Source organism: Xiphophorus couchianus, chromosome 20, assembly GCF_001444195.1.
Source record: "Xiphophorus couchianus chromosome 20, X_couchianus-1.0, whole genome shotgun sequence".
Classification (NCBI taxonomy): domain Eukaryota; kingdom Metazoa; phylum Chordata; class Actinopteri; order Cyprinodontiformes; family Poeciliidae; genus Xiphophorus; species Xiphophorus couchianus.
Genome location: NC_040247.1, coordinates 659,618 through 673,725, shown reverse-complemented (window position 1 = coordinate 673,725; position 14,108 = coordinate 659,618). Strand labels below are relative to the sequence as shown.

At 43.3% G+C, this 14,108-nt stretch overlaps 1 protein-coding gene across 2 annotated transcripts in view; it reads left to right on the top strand.

The window, feature by feature from the left end:
- The window catches only part of flnba (filamin B a), a 69,350-nt gene that overhangs the window by 47,288 nt on the left and 7,954 nt on the right, over positions 1–14,108 (top strand). Inside the window, exons 24-42 of one of the 2 annotated variants that reach the window (XM_028004104.1) lie at positions 454–547; positions 1,579–1,779; positions 1,857–2,030; positions 2,109–2,271; positions 2,751–2,911; positions 3,975–4,266; positions 4,695–4,848; positions 4,917–5,106; positions 6,139–6,386; positions 6,826–6,912; positions 7,663–7,768; positions 7,847–7,987; positions 8,414–8,542; positions 8,644–8,817; positions 9,894–10,052; positions 10,888–11,091; positions 11,171–11,323; positions 11,398–11,520; positions 13,421–13,687. In XM_028004104.1, coding sequence (XP_027859905.1) covers positions 454–547; positions 1,579–1,779; positions 1,857–2,030; positions 2,109–2,271; positions 2,751–2,911; positions 3,975–4,266; positions 4,695–4,848; positions 4,917–5,106; positions 6,139–6,386; positions 6,826–6,912; positions 7,663–7,768; positions 7,847–7,987; positions 8,414–8,542; positions 8,644–8,817; positions 9,894–10,052; positions 10,888–11,091; positions 11,171–11,323; positions 11,398–11,520; positions 13,421–13,687 — 3,220 coding nt within the window. The remainder of the gene's footprint in view (positions 1–453; positions 548–1,578; positions 1,780–1,856; positions 2,031–2,108; positions 2,272–2,750; positions 2,912–3,974; positions 4,267–4,694; positions 4,849–4,916; positions 5,107–6,138; positions 6,387–6,825; positions 6,913–7,662; positions 7,769–7,846; positions 7,988–8,413; positions 8,543–8,643; positions 8,818–9,893; positions 10,053–10,887; positions 11,092–11,170; positions 11,324–11,397; positions 11,521–13,420; positions 13,688–14,108) is intronic. The other variant, XM_028004103.1, reaches the window with a different exon arrangement.

The window sequence follows — 14,108 nt, the reverse complement described above, 5'->3', positions numbered from 1 at the left end:
ATTTTTTAAAGCAGAAGTTTTATATTAAATGGTGCAACTAAACAATCGGCTCTCAAGACTGAGACAAAAAGAGATTTTAATTTTTTTGTGTTTTTCTCAGTCTAAGACGCTCAAAAGGAAAGAAGTAAAATTATTTTATTTTGTGTTTTCTAGTAACATCCTTAAAAAACATAAAAAACGAAAGCTTACCTAACCACAGGCCTTACATTTTGTTGTTTAATCTCTTTTATTCTGTGCAGGAAGCTTTGCTTTCTGGGTGTTAAGGCTGTTTCTGAGTTGATGCAGTTCTTAAATTTAATTGATAATAATCTTAAAGGTCTTAAACTTTAAAGTGTTTGCAGATTTATTCTGTTCAGGTTTGCTCAGAGCATTTATGTTTTGTTTTTTTTTAAACTAGAGATGATGGTTTCGGTCCAGAAATGAAGAAGTAATCTGGGCCTCTGGTGTTTGCAGGTTGGAGAGATCAGCGTTCTGAATGTGGACTGCTCTCGGGCCGGGCCGGGTCAGCTCAGCCTGGACGCGGCGCCCGAGTCTGGGCCGGGCTTAGGTAAGACCGGCTGGTAAACGGCCACCTGGGTCAAAGTGTGTTCAGCGAAGAAGCAGCGAGACTTCTGGGTAAAAGTTTTCATCAGATTTAATACACCGGTTTTAAATTGGAGGGAAGGCTGAAACGTCCTGCATTTAATAGAAAAGAAAACCTTTATTGTAATTCAACTTCACATTTAAAATATAGAAATTGAGCAAAATAATGATAAAGTGTCAATATAAATACATAACATAAAAATTTAATTTCCATTAAATTTATTAGATTAAATAAATTATCTGGCTAATATGTCCCACAAAGCAAGTTGTATAACTTTTTATACTTCATAATTTTTATGTTTATCACTAAACAATGCTGGAAAAAATGCAAGATTCTCATGTGAAGAAGTGAAAGCTAGTTTAATTTTATTTATGTTGTAGATAAAGTATCATTTGAGGCATCACATTATCCAAAATAATTCAGTTGTATTAAAGTTAATTTGATGAACTTAAACCTGTTTTGGTCAGTAGTTAGAACTTAGAAAGTGTTTAAATTTTAATTTGATCATGTTACAACAAGCCTTCGTGCAAGTTTGAGATTTCTATAAAAGATAAACAGAACTTCCAGTTGAAAGAGTTTATTTATTTTAGAAAAGTGTGAATTTATATTCAGCCTCCTTTATGTAATCAAACATCTGCAACATTTGAAAACCAAAGAGTCAATTTGTCTTCAGTCCATAAAAATAAAACTTTACACTAGCTAAAGCTACCTAACCTTTTGTTAAAATACAACTTTAATATTTTTAATATCTAGAATAGAAAAGTGGTGGTAATTTCTTTAAGAAGCACCATTTTACTTCATGTATGTAGCGAAAGTGGAAAAAGTAACGGCATAAAAATCTATGGTAAGACCTGAACATTGATCTTTAGATATTCTCATCCAGTTAATCTGAGCTCAAACTGTTGAAAAAGCAGAATGTGAGGAACGTTTCGGTGTGAAGACAAAAGAATAATCCTAAATATGATGTTTTGTCATATTTTTTCTCTGTATTTCAGGCATGAAAGCGAAGACGGAGGTGGTGGACAACCAGGACGGGACGTACACGGTGACCTACGTCCCCCTGACCTCCGGCATGTACACCCTGATGCTGAAGTACGGAGGTAAATCCGTGCCAGGCTTCCCGGCCAAGGTGATGGTGGATCCTGCAGTCGACACCTCCAAGGTCAAAGTGTTTGGACCCGGTATCGAGGGCCAAGGTGTGCGGCTGGAACAGATCCGTTTGGGGGAAAAGTCACTAAAATTCAAGTGTAAGAACTTTAAATTTCCTCTGCAGCCGTTTTCAGAGAAGCCACCACGGATTTCACAGTGGACGCCCGACCTCTGACCCGGCGAGGAGGAGAGCACGTGAAGGCCGAGGTGAAGAATCCGTCCGGCGCTCTGACGGAGTGCGTGGTCACCGACCAGGCCGACGGGACCTACAGCGTCGAGTACACGCCCTTCGAGAACGGTAAGGCTGCAGGGCGAGACCCGACCCGTCCGCCTGTGGGACTGTTGGGGTTCTGAAGCGTCTGGTTTGTTTTCCCAGGCGTCCACAGCGTCAGCGTTCTGTACGACGATGCTCCGGTTCCCAAGAGTCCGTTCAGAGTCTCTGTGACGGAGGGCTGCGACCCCAGCAGGGTGGTGGCCACTGGGCCGGGGCTGCAGCAGGCCCTGACGGACCAGAACAACGCCTTCAGCATCATCACCAGGTGCTTCACAGCGTCGCATCTTCCAAAACAAAATGATTTCTTAGTGAGAAAAATCAGCTTTTCTCATTACTGAAGTTTTTATCTTTTTCTTAGAGCTGACCTGAATTTAAAGTTCAAATTAACAGAAGCTGTAAAACAAGATGGCCGCCCTCTGTATGCTGACATCACTCTGAACTATGGAAACCCCCCAAAAATACACATTTTCCAAAAATTAAATCCTCAAAAACCAAAACCATTGTTTCAATAACTAAACAAATATTAATATATATCAAGTAGATCATGAGAATCCTTTGAACACTGATGGTTTAAAGCAGAAATCATTATTTTTAAATAAAAAAAACAAGTTAATTTTTGAATTGTGGCTCCAGAAATCTGAATCGAGTCGTGAGATTGTAAAACTTTCCCACCTGTCATAAACCATAAGACAGCGTCTTTGCTGGACCTGTTCTCTACCGTCATGCCGTCGTTTCTCCCCACAGGGGTGCAGGAATCGGTGGCCTCGGCATCACCGTGGAGGGTCCGTCTGAGTCCAAGATGTCGTGCAAAGACAACAAAGACGGCAGCTGCAGCGTGGAGTACGTTCCGCTCACGCCGGGCCTCTATGACGTCAACATCACCTACGGTGGCGAGCACATCCCAGGTGAGGTCATGCTTCCACGCAGGATTAAGTCTCTGTTCTTCAGTCTGATGCTGGCTCAGTGTTAGCAGATGTTCTCGTTAAAATCCGGATTTCAGATGATTTTTGTTTCTTTGTGGGGATTATGATAAATATGACGTGACGAAAAGGAATGAAACACTCACTCGCGTCTCACTCGCCTTGAACGCATCATAAATAAACTTTGATGTCTCGGGCCTCATTTCCGCCTCATGTTCTGAGGTTGTCGGATTGTTTTTGTCTCGTTAAACTCGTGCCGAGCGATCAACTTTAATGCTTCAAAGATGTGGCCGAGAGGTTTTTGGCTCCAACGGCAAAGACGCGGCTCGGTTTTATTGACTTTGTTTGGCGTGTTTAACACCTTTAATGAGCCGCGTCGGTTCGTGGTTCTGATGTTTGCTCCGCCGGCTGGGGATGTCATGATGTCTGAACACATCTGCAGCACATGAGCAGGACGTAAAAGGAGGATCTGCTTTTGTCTTGAATATCCATTAAAATGCCAAAATCTTACACAAGAAGGGGAAAAAATCACACACAAAAAAATTTGGTTTTTCCTGTTCAACAATAAACTAATTATTCAATATGTTAATTTAACAAGGAAGGGCATCACTGTAGAGCCAACATTAAAAAAAGATTTTGCACATTTGCCATATTGCAAGAACAGGATTTGTGTCTTTTTTTACTTTTAACGCTTCCTGTTTTTACCAAAGTTTAATCGATCAAATGAAAGCAGTAACTTTCATTTTTGACCAAGTAACTAAATAAATGTGGTTCTGTTTGCTTTGAAATGTTGGTTATTAAAAGATAAATACTTTAGAGCATTTTCCATTGTCAGAAGATTTTAATCGAGCAGCTGCCCTGGACCAGAAACGGCCCCTGAACCGCATTTTGGACACCACTGTGCTCGTTTCAGTGTTTACAGATAATTATCTGTCTCTTACCATATTTTGACCAAAGTGACATTTTTAACAAATATGGCAAAAAAACACTTTTATTTAAGTTTTTACCTGTATTTTACATTTAAACCCCTCATATTTTTATTTTCCAGGAAGTCCATTTAAGGTCCCGGTGAAAGCCGTGGTCGACTCCAGTAAGGTCAAGGTGTCGGGTCCAGGTGTGGCGTCGGGAGTCAGAGCAAATATCCCACAATCCTTCAGTGTGGACTGCAGGAAGGCTGGCGAGGCGCCGCTGGCGGTGGCCGTCACGGGCCCAAAGGGGCTGGCAGAACCGGTGGAGGTGACGGACAACGGCGACGGGACGCACACCGTGTCGTACACGCCATCCATGGAGGGACCGTACGCCGTCTCGGTCAAATACGCAGACGAGGATGTTCCACGCAGGTACACACACACACAACAAGGTGTTTGGGTGATACTGGGAGTACATATTTGTTACTTAAAGGAAAAATATTAAAAAATATATCTTCATATTAAGAGCAAAATAACCCATCAATGGGGAAAATGGAAGCATTCAGATTATTATATTATTATATGACATGCTTTTGCTTTTATATTACTTGAAAATGGTCTCAAAACAACAATATCATCCTTTATCGCAATAACTTCTGGGATAATTTATCACCAAGAAAAATTTACCGTGACAATTATGGAGTACTTAATTCAAATGAATCTTATTCAAAATAATCCAAGACAATCAGTTAAATTACCCACAGAAGGAAACGATCCCAAAAGGTTTTCAAACTAAAGCTTCTGAAATGTTGAAATTTTAGCGTTCAACTCTTAACTGTTGTTTTATCTGATCCCTTCAGTCCGTTCAAGTTCAGGGTTCTGCCGACCCATGACGCCAGTAAAGTGCGTGCCAGCGGCCCTGGGCTGACCAGCGGCGTCCCCGCCAGCTTCCCGGTCCAGTTCAACATCGACGCCAGAGACGCCGGCCAGGGCCAGCTGAGCGTGCTCATCACGGTCAGTAAGCCGCTCGCCTCACATGGTAACCAGAAGAGACTGCGTCACAATGCGTTTGTCCACCGCAGGACCAGGATGGGAAACCCAAGCAGTCCAGTATCCATGACAACGATGACGGGACCTACACGGTGTCCTACGTCCCCGACCGCACCGGGCGCTACACCATCGTCATAAAGTACGGCGGCGACGACATCCCGGCGTCGCCCTACAGAGTCCGCGCCACGGCGACCGGAGACGCCAGCAAATGCACGGTGACGGGTAAAAACGGCGTTTACCCAAGCGAAGTTCTTCAAATTAAACCAAATTGCTGTCAAACTATTGTTGAGAACAAATTTTTGTTTGTGCTGCTATAATTAAGATTTACAAAAAAAAAGTCTCTGAGGTTTTCCACATTAAAGCTGCAATCTAAATTTATAAAAAATATATTTTTTAAATATGTTGAAACTGTTGTGACAGTCATTATGTTATGAAAAATCCAACTTCTCCACCTTCTCCCAGTGCTAAATAGAAACAACCAATCACAGCCTGGAGGCGGGTCTTAGCGCTGTTGGTCACAATCTCATGTGGCGCTGCCAGGTTGTCCCCGTCAGCAGATTCTGTTATGAATGCTAACGTTAGAATTAGCACAGCCACCGATGGCGGCGGATAAACATTTTCCTGAAGTTGTTTATCCACCATTAGCACAATTGGCAGTGAGTACATCAGACTGATCGACTGCGCTAAGTCCCGCCTCCTGCCTCTGATTGGTTGATTTTGGTTAATTTCTTAAAACGCCAATAGCAGCTCAGGGAGGACATGGAGGAAAACCTTTCACAGATTCTGTCTCATAATAAATTGTCATGATATACTGACAGTTGTAACAAATGTGAAAAACGCATAAAAGTTACATTCTGCAGCTTTAACCAAATCAAACGAAGTTGATATTAGTTAATTGTGCTATGGTTGTGCAGCTGAAATATTTGTAGTACAGTTGCTGGACACCAAATTTGTTTGATTTTTGTAAATGCGGGAAGTTTCCAGAGGTCAGAGGTCAATCATTCCCCCCCTTCACATTTACGAACTTGAACAAATTTGGTGACGATCAACTCGGCTACGATTGTGCAACTTTTTTTTTGTAGCAATCAGGGAGTGGCAAATCTCTGGAGTCATTTATTCATGTCTTTAAAATGAAAAACTTTTACTGAATGTATGACACCAATTTTGAGATTGGAAGAAGGTGGGGGGGACCAGCTCCTCTCCGTGGGCTCTTCGTTCAGTGGGTTCAGATCGGTGACGGTTCCGTCTCCCCAGGACCGGGCGTGGGCCCGACCGTGGCCATCGGCGAGGAGCTGGGCCTGTTGGTGAACGCCAAGGCGGCCGGAAAGGGCAAGGTGAGCTGCGTGGTGGTCCAACCCGACGGCAGCGAGGTGGAGGCCCAGGTTCTGGAGAACGAAGACGGCACCTTTGACATCTTCTACGCCACGCCGGCTCCGGGGAACTACGCCATCTACGTCCGCTTCGGAGGGGAAAACATCCCGCGCAGTCCGTTCAAAGTCATGGTGAGGGGGCCGTCGCTAACTTACATCAACGCAAAGATTATTTCCTTTCATAAAAATGACAGCGTGAGGCTGACTATGCCGAGTCGAGTTTTAGATCGTCGTTTTTACTGCCGATTTCCACAGGAAACGTATAGAAACCAGTTAAAAGGGCAGTACCGTGTAAATTGTTATAATGTTATTTCCGCTTTGCTTTGATTCTTGCATTCATGTTTAAGAAATTCTTTAGTCTCCATGGCAACCATTGAGCTGTGCAAAACGCCTGGGTGGACTTAGCCCCGCCTCCAAGGGGTCTGGCCTCCCCCCTAAAGTCCCAATAAAATCCACTGCAGTTTGTGGTTTAAATAACCTTTTGGAGGAAATTAATACTTTATGAGGAACTCTGTAATTCTTGGTAACTTTATTCATGATTAGAAATAATCCATTTTATCGTGTCCCTCAGGCTACTGATGCAGTTCCCATCAGCCAACAGCAGATGGCGCAGCAACAGAGACAGGCCGGTCCCCCTAGCGCTGGCTTCCAGCCATGGGTACCACAATACACTCACCAGCTCTCTCACACACACACACACACACACACACACACAGCCATGTTCCAGATATTTGTAATGGATTACCAACAAAATTCATCCTTTTTGTCCTGCAGATCATCTGTTCATGTCCAGAGCCAATAAAATATGCACAGTTCACACTAATTAAATTTTTATTTTATAATGATTGGTCTGATTTTAATAATCTGGTCATTTGTTCAGGTTTGGATTTTTATGGATAAATTATGGATAATATAACACTGGATATTATCAAACAAAGATAGAATATAACAAAGTACAGTAAGGGCAAATCTTATTGAATTAATTTACAGTTTAAAATGAACATGTCAACCCAGGTTTTTAATGAAAAGGAGCAGTTTGAAGAAAAAAAATCTTATTTATCCATATAGATCTTTAAACACAAAACGGACAATTTGTATATATAAAATAATAGAGAAACATTATCTTTGACTCGATGTACTTAAAAATGATTTCATTTTGAATATTTTTGACATAAATACTCCAGTTCAGAGGAATTTCTAACTGAGTTGGTTACATAAAAAAAAATTAAAAAATGCTCATGTTTAAATGAGCATTAAAAAACAGATTATTTACAATTAACAATAAAAAACTGTAGATCTGTACAGATATGAGCATGGATGTAAACGCTTGGATGCAGTAGCATGTTTGCAGTGCAGTTCAGGGAGTCTGTTTCCAGCTTTAATCCCTCTCCACCTGTGTGTCGTCCAGGTGATGTCAGAGAACTACCAGCCAATCAGCAGCAGCGTGAACGGCAGTGGCTTCAGACCGTTTGACATGATCATCCCGTTCGCCTTTAGGCCGGGAGAAATCACCGGTAAACTCCGTCACAGAGGAGAGGAGCAGAGGGAACGGAGAGCGGAAATGATGCCTTCACTGTCGTTTCTCTCTGCAGGTGAGGTGCTGATGCCTTCAGGCAAGTCTGCGCAGCCGCTGATCGCAGACAACGGAAATGGGACAGTGATAGTCCAGTACGCCCCGACTGAGCCGGGCCTGCATGAGATGCACATCAAGTACAACGGCACACACATCCCAGGTCGGTACCGACGTAAAGCTGCTTTTAGAACTTTGTAAAAATCTGTCCGATGCAGAAAAACTGTTATAAAAGATAAATAAATTCTATGCTTTGTGCTCTGATAATAATTTTTTTAGTTTACATTATATTTAAAATAACCCAAAAATACTTTTATTTAGTAAAATTACCAGTTTTTATATAGAGAAAAATAAACTTCAATGTTTAATGGGTGAGATGTGTTGAGTTTGGAGACATCTGCTGTCCAGAGAAGGAACTGCAGCTGGTACCAGGAGAAAGTGATCATACCAGAACCTATTAAAGTGGTTAATGTCTTTCTGCTCCAAACTTCAGTGGATGTTTTAAACCGTGACTTTTCTCTCCTGCAGTCACTCTTTCTGTTTAAAAGAAATGTTATAAATCGGTTGAACAGTGTTCTGTTTGTTGCAGAGTCTCCGCTCCAGTTCTACGTGAACCACAGCAGCAGCCCCAACGTTACGGCTTTCGGGCCTGGACTGAGCTACGGCGTCGCCAACAAGGTGGCGACCTTCACAGTCTGCACAGAAGACGCCTCTGAAGGTACGCTGCAGGAGAGGAGCGAGTCCAGCATAGAAATGTTTAAAAACGTCACATTACAGGTGGTTAGCTGTTTTAACAAATCTAAACTTCTCTCTCTCCAGGCGGTCTGGACCTGGCTATCGAGGGTCCGTCCAAAGCGGAGATCAGCTGCGTAGACAATAAGAACGGGACGTGCACCGTCAGCTACCTTCCCACGCTGCCTGGAGATTACAACATCCTGGTCAAATACAACGAAGATCACATCGAAGGCAGCCCGTTTACCGCCAGGATCACGGGTCAGAACCCACATCAACACACACACAGCCTTAAACAGGACAATAACCATCACACACACACACAACAGAAAAATTCTACTTTTATGGTAATGCTACATTGCTCCACCTCATTTAAAATGCTTCACAGAAAATAAAGAAGCAAAATACAAGTTAGAAAAGTGACTGACTGGCACCTTTCTTTAGGAAGCTTTCATAAATTTATTGTTTAACAGTTTCTGCACATCTCAGGTTTTCTGGGAGTTTGTTCCAGAGTTGAGGAACATAGAAACTAAACGCTACATTTCTAGATGTAGCGTTTAGTTTCTACATAAACTAAACTTTGTGTTGTTTAATGTTTAATCCCAGCATCAGCCAGCAGGTTGAACAGAAACGTTTTTAAAGGACAGCTGTCTGCAGTCCAATCCCAACTAGTTTAGTTTTCATTTCTAACGTTGTATATTTGTGAGCACATACATACATACGTACAAACATATGATTTTTTTATTTTTTGGCTGCATAAGTGAGAAAATCTTTTTCCCAATTTATTTTATTTCTTGTCCTTCTCTTTTGTTTTTTTATCTTTTTCTTTTTTTCCAGTTGTCCAGTTTTGATTTTATAAAATTTCTGTTTTGTCCTTTTTCATCTTTTTCCTTTTCCAATTTTCTTTTCTCCCTTTTTTTAATTTTCTGCATAAATTTTATTTTTCACTTTCTTTTTTTCCACTTTTTTGTTCTTTTTTGTCTATTTTCCTTGTAATTTTTATTGAGCCTTTCTTCCGCTAAGCATACTAATTCATATATATTTGGTGTCTGAACTATTAGAATATTTTAATAGTCCACTTCTCATGGATTTCAGTTGTGGTCGTTAACATGTTGGGCTTTTGCTATAATTAGCTGAACAAAAATACAGAGTATTAAACACAAAATCCCTGAGGCATGGTCCATATTAAACAGTCTACCGGATTAGTCATTAGTTCTGAATTAGGTTTTATAAATGTAATTTCAACGGCTAGAGGCGAGTCTTTCATCGCTCACCTTGTCCATGCTGCTCCAGCCTGATGTAGTTTTTGTTCGTCTTCCTGTCGCCGTGTTTTCCAGAGGACAACCAGCGCCGCTCTCAGGTTAAACTGGGCTCTGCAGCAGATTTCTTCCTGGACATCAACGAGACTGACCTCAGCGTGTTGACCGCCAGCATCAGAGCGCCGTCTGGACGGGACGAGCCCTGCCTGCTGAAAAGGATGGCCAACAACCACATTGGTAACACACATATTTGCTTCTTAATCTGCTTTATTGGTGCGATGCTTTGTGAAGTCACGTGCGAAACATCCCGCCCATCTCCCAGCGATGACTGGCATCGGTTTGAGCTGTTTGATTATCGATATAATGCACTAAATCTTAAATAGACGCCTGATGTAAAAAAGAAAGAGGGACGCAGTGTTTTGCTACTAATAGTCCACACTAAGATAACAAGATAAGAAGGTCAGGAAGGACTTTTAATCCAAGAAAAAATAGCCAGTGAGGGGAAATTGGGTCCATTGTGCTGGCTTGACTTTGACAACCTTAAGATGTAGATGTGCTGTAGAACGGGTGGTTAAATTAGCTAGTCTGTTAGTTAGCTACCTCTAGCTAACAGAGGTAGCTAGTCTGCTAGCTACCACTGGCCTGGATTCATCAATCTACAACCTTTGTAGATTGGTGAATCCAAGTGGCTAATCTACCACAGCAATCACTTATTAATAATCACAAAATAAACATTGAGCATAAAAAAGTAATATTGTAATGGATTGAATATTCTCTTTGTGTGGGAAATCCTTGAGTGATTTTTGCTGTTTAATCCTGATATGGTCGTCGTCTCAGTTGCTATGGTAGCGGGTCTGTGTGTACCATAGCCAACACAGAGTGAGAGTGTTGTAGAGTTATTATTCAAGAGGTTTTCTGCTTTATTTTCCCCTTTGCTGTGGCGCTCTGCACTAAATCAGTAATGCCTACATTTCCGGGTTTCATTTCGATGGCATTGGTCAGTAAAAGAATCGTTTTGTCCTCCGGCATTGATAACGTACAGGTGATTGATTCCCTTCCATTTCCTTTGCAGGCATCTCCTTCATCCCCAGGGAGGTGGGCAAACACCAGGTCAGCATCCTGAAGAACGGCCGGCACGTCCCCAACAGCCCCATCACCATCAATGTGGTCCAGTCCGAGATCGGAGACGCCGGACGAGTCAAAGCCCACGGCGACGGCCTCGTTCAGGCCACCACCTTCACCAACGCCAGCTTTGTGGTCGACACAAGGGAGGCAGGTCGGTCCGGCCCCCTGACCTCTGACGACCCAAACGACGAGGCGTTGCACCTCAACCTTTGCTCTCTGCGTTTGGACAGGTTACGGCGGCCTGGCTCTGGCTATTGAAGGTCCCAGTAAGGTGGACATCCAGACGAAGGACGTGGAGGACGGGACCTGTGAGGTCTCCTACTGTCCCACCGAACCTGGAAACTACATCGTCTCCATCCGGTTTGCAGAGGAACACGTTCCAGGCAAGATCAGCTAGAAATCGGGTTTTCCGACGAGGAAGCCCGGAGGTTTGATGAAGCTTTGTTTTTATTTACAGGAAGTCCGTTCACGGTGAGGGTGACCGGCGAAGGTCGCATCCGGGAGAGCATCACCTGTCGACAGAAGGCGGCGTCGGTCGCCAGCGTCGGCAGCATGTGCGACCTCAACCTGAAGATACCCGGTAAAAACACACTCTGACCATCCAGTTTGACCACCGGTTGGTGCCGCCCTGGGCGACTGCCTTTAAGAGTTTGTAGAGCTTTCAACCCTCTTTGACTTTTTGCTTTTTATAAGAAACATGGTGAGTTGATTCTGAGATTCTCGTCTCCTTCATGTTGTCAGGCAGGTTGTATTTTTATGTTTTGCATTTACTCAGTGGTTGTTTACGGCTTCATTCACATCGGACCCGTTCAGTTCGCTTTAATCCAACTCCACTCGGACTTGAAAAGTCCGGTTTGCTTGGTGAGGTGTGAATGCTAATCGAACTCTGGTCCGTCTACAAATCTTGATCTCGGTTCGGTTGAAGTGAATGCATATGTAAACGCCAAGCGGACCGGAGGCCGCTGTAAAACCAGGAAGTGGACTACATGGCAGGGCATTCTGGGTAAATGCAACCAAAACAAACGTGCTAGCCTAGTGCTAGAAGTCCTCCGGTTGCCTAAATCTCACTCTATTCTGTTTTTGTTTACATTTTGTGAAGAAGGAAGTTGTGTTCATTGTCATCTTGTGTGTTTTTGCATAGTTTCCTTCTGTTGTTTTGATGCAGCACCCCCACAGGTGAGGAGGGGAACCGTTTTTTAAAGTATTTAGTTTGAATCAGTCAAACTGTGTCTACTGGACTATCAGGTTCGAAAACACCCCAACTATGACAAAATTAGTTTAAATAGAACGAATCTCAAGAAGAGAAATAGTTTTTCAGCTGTTCACATCAGAGCCGCTCAGCCTGGTTTTATTTTCCAGCTTTCTGTTCTTCTCTCAACTTGATGAGTCTCATTTTCTGTGTTTGATCTTTTCTGATTCTACTTTCCTTATTTCTTCTAACTTAATTTTCCCCGTCTCCATCATCTCTCATCTTCCCCAGCTTCTCTCCTCTTCCTCTCCTCTCTCTCTCTCCTCTCCCTCCATCTGTGTGTCTCCTCCATCTTCCTCTCTCTTCTCCAGCTACTTGGTTCCTCCTGGTTTTATCTCAGCAGCTCCTCTCTCGCCCCTCTATCCGCTCTCACTGCTCCCTTTGGTGGTGTGGAAGACCCGGCGGTCGGGGCAGCCGCCCCTCTTCTGCCGCCCAGGCTCGGAGCCCCTCCCTGGGCCCAGTGTGCCTCATTTCCGGCCTCTCGGGTCTGGTGCTGGCGGCAGCGGCGCCGGGTGTTTGGGTTGTTGATGTGCCCGGTCCGGCTGGGACGGAGGGTGCGTTGTTAAACACGGAGCGCAAGGTTTGCTGCATGAAATGCTTCATTCTGAGTCGCAGCTGTTAGTGATTAGGAGGTTTTTAACTTTTCACCAGGCCTACCGCGAAAACAAATTTAGTTGGACGTCGTTGCGATAAATATTATTGTTTTGAAAAAATTTTCATGTAATGGTATAATAATAATAATGCAAGAGCACATTCTCACAGGTCAATAAACTTTCAACTCTGATGAACATTTAACACTGGACGACATTTTAAATGTCCAAAATACAAGATTTTTGCACTATAGTCCAAAAATTCTTGGGAAGATTTTTTTTTTTCTTTACAGTGAAGTAGAGGCCGAAGTTTAGGGCCAAAATGGCTAAATTTGTAATACTTGGTGTCATTTGTTAATTAAAAACGAGGTTTTGGTCTGATGAATGATGTTTAAGTGCCTGTGTGACGCTTCTGCCGTTTCTGGCAACATCCAGGCTGACTGATTATTTCAAAATGTTTCCTTAGGAAGCCCAGTGACAAAAAGCTCCTTGAACAGTTTAGAGTTTTTCCCTCCCCAGATTTTCCAGATTTGGGTCAAATCAAACATCTTTAATACGTTACAGAAAGACTTTAAATCTGAGTAGATTCTTCCTGAGTTAAATAATCTGTACATTAACTCTGTTGTTCTACCTTTGTGCAGCGATGGACATGCAGGACATCACCGCTGAAGTCACTTCGCCGTCTGGAACCAGCCGGCCCGCTGAGCTGGTTTCCATGGGCAACGACACCTACTGTGTGCGGTTCGTTCCCACGGAGATGGGCGTGCACAGCGTCGGCGTGAAGTACAGGGGCGTGCACGTACCGGGCAGCCCCTTCCAGTTCACGGTGGGCCCGCTGGGAGAGGGCGGCGCGGGCAAGGTGACGGCCGGGGGTCCGGGCCTGGAGGGAGCGCTGGCCGGGGAGCCAGGTACGAACCAGAGGTCAAAGGTCAACCGGCCTCCCCACATTTACAAAATCAAGCAAGTCTGGTGTCGAGCAACTGTGCTGCACACACGGCGTAATTATTTTATATACCAGTTTGGTTGGTTTTGTTAAAGTATGTAGCTTTTTTGTTTAATAAAAAAAAGTTAAGTTATTTATAACTTAACATTTTTATGTTACAAATACATAAAGATGTTATGTTGCAAAACATCATGTAGCATTTAGCACATTTAGCAGCTCGTTCATGAGGATGATTGAGAGCAATTAACAACCAGTCAGGAGGCGGGTCTTAGCGCTGTCAGTAAAGCTCATAAATGCGCTGCTAATTGTGCTAACGGCGGAGGAACTCTTTCCCGTTACAACACTTTTGTCTGCCACCATTGGTGGCTATGCTAACTAGCCTGAGC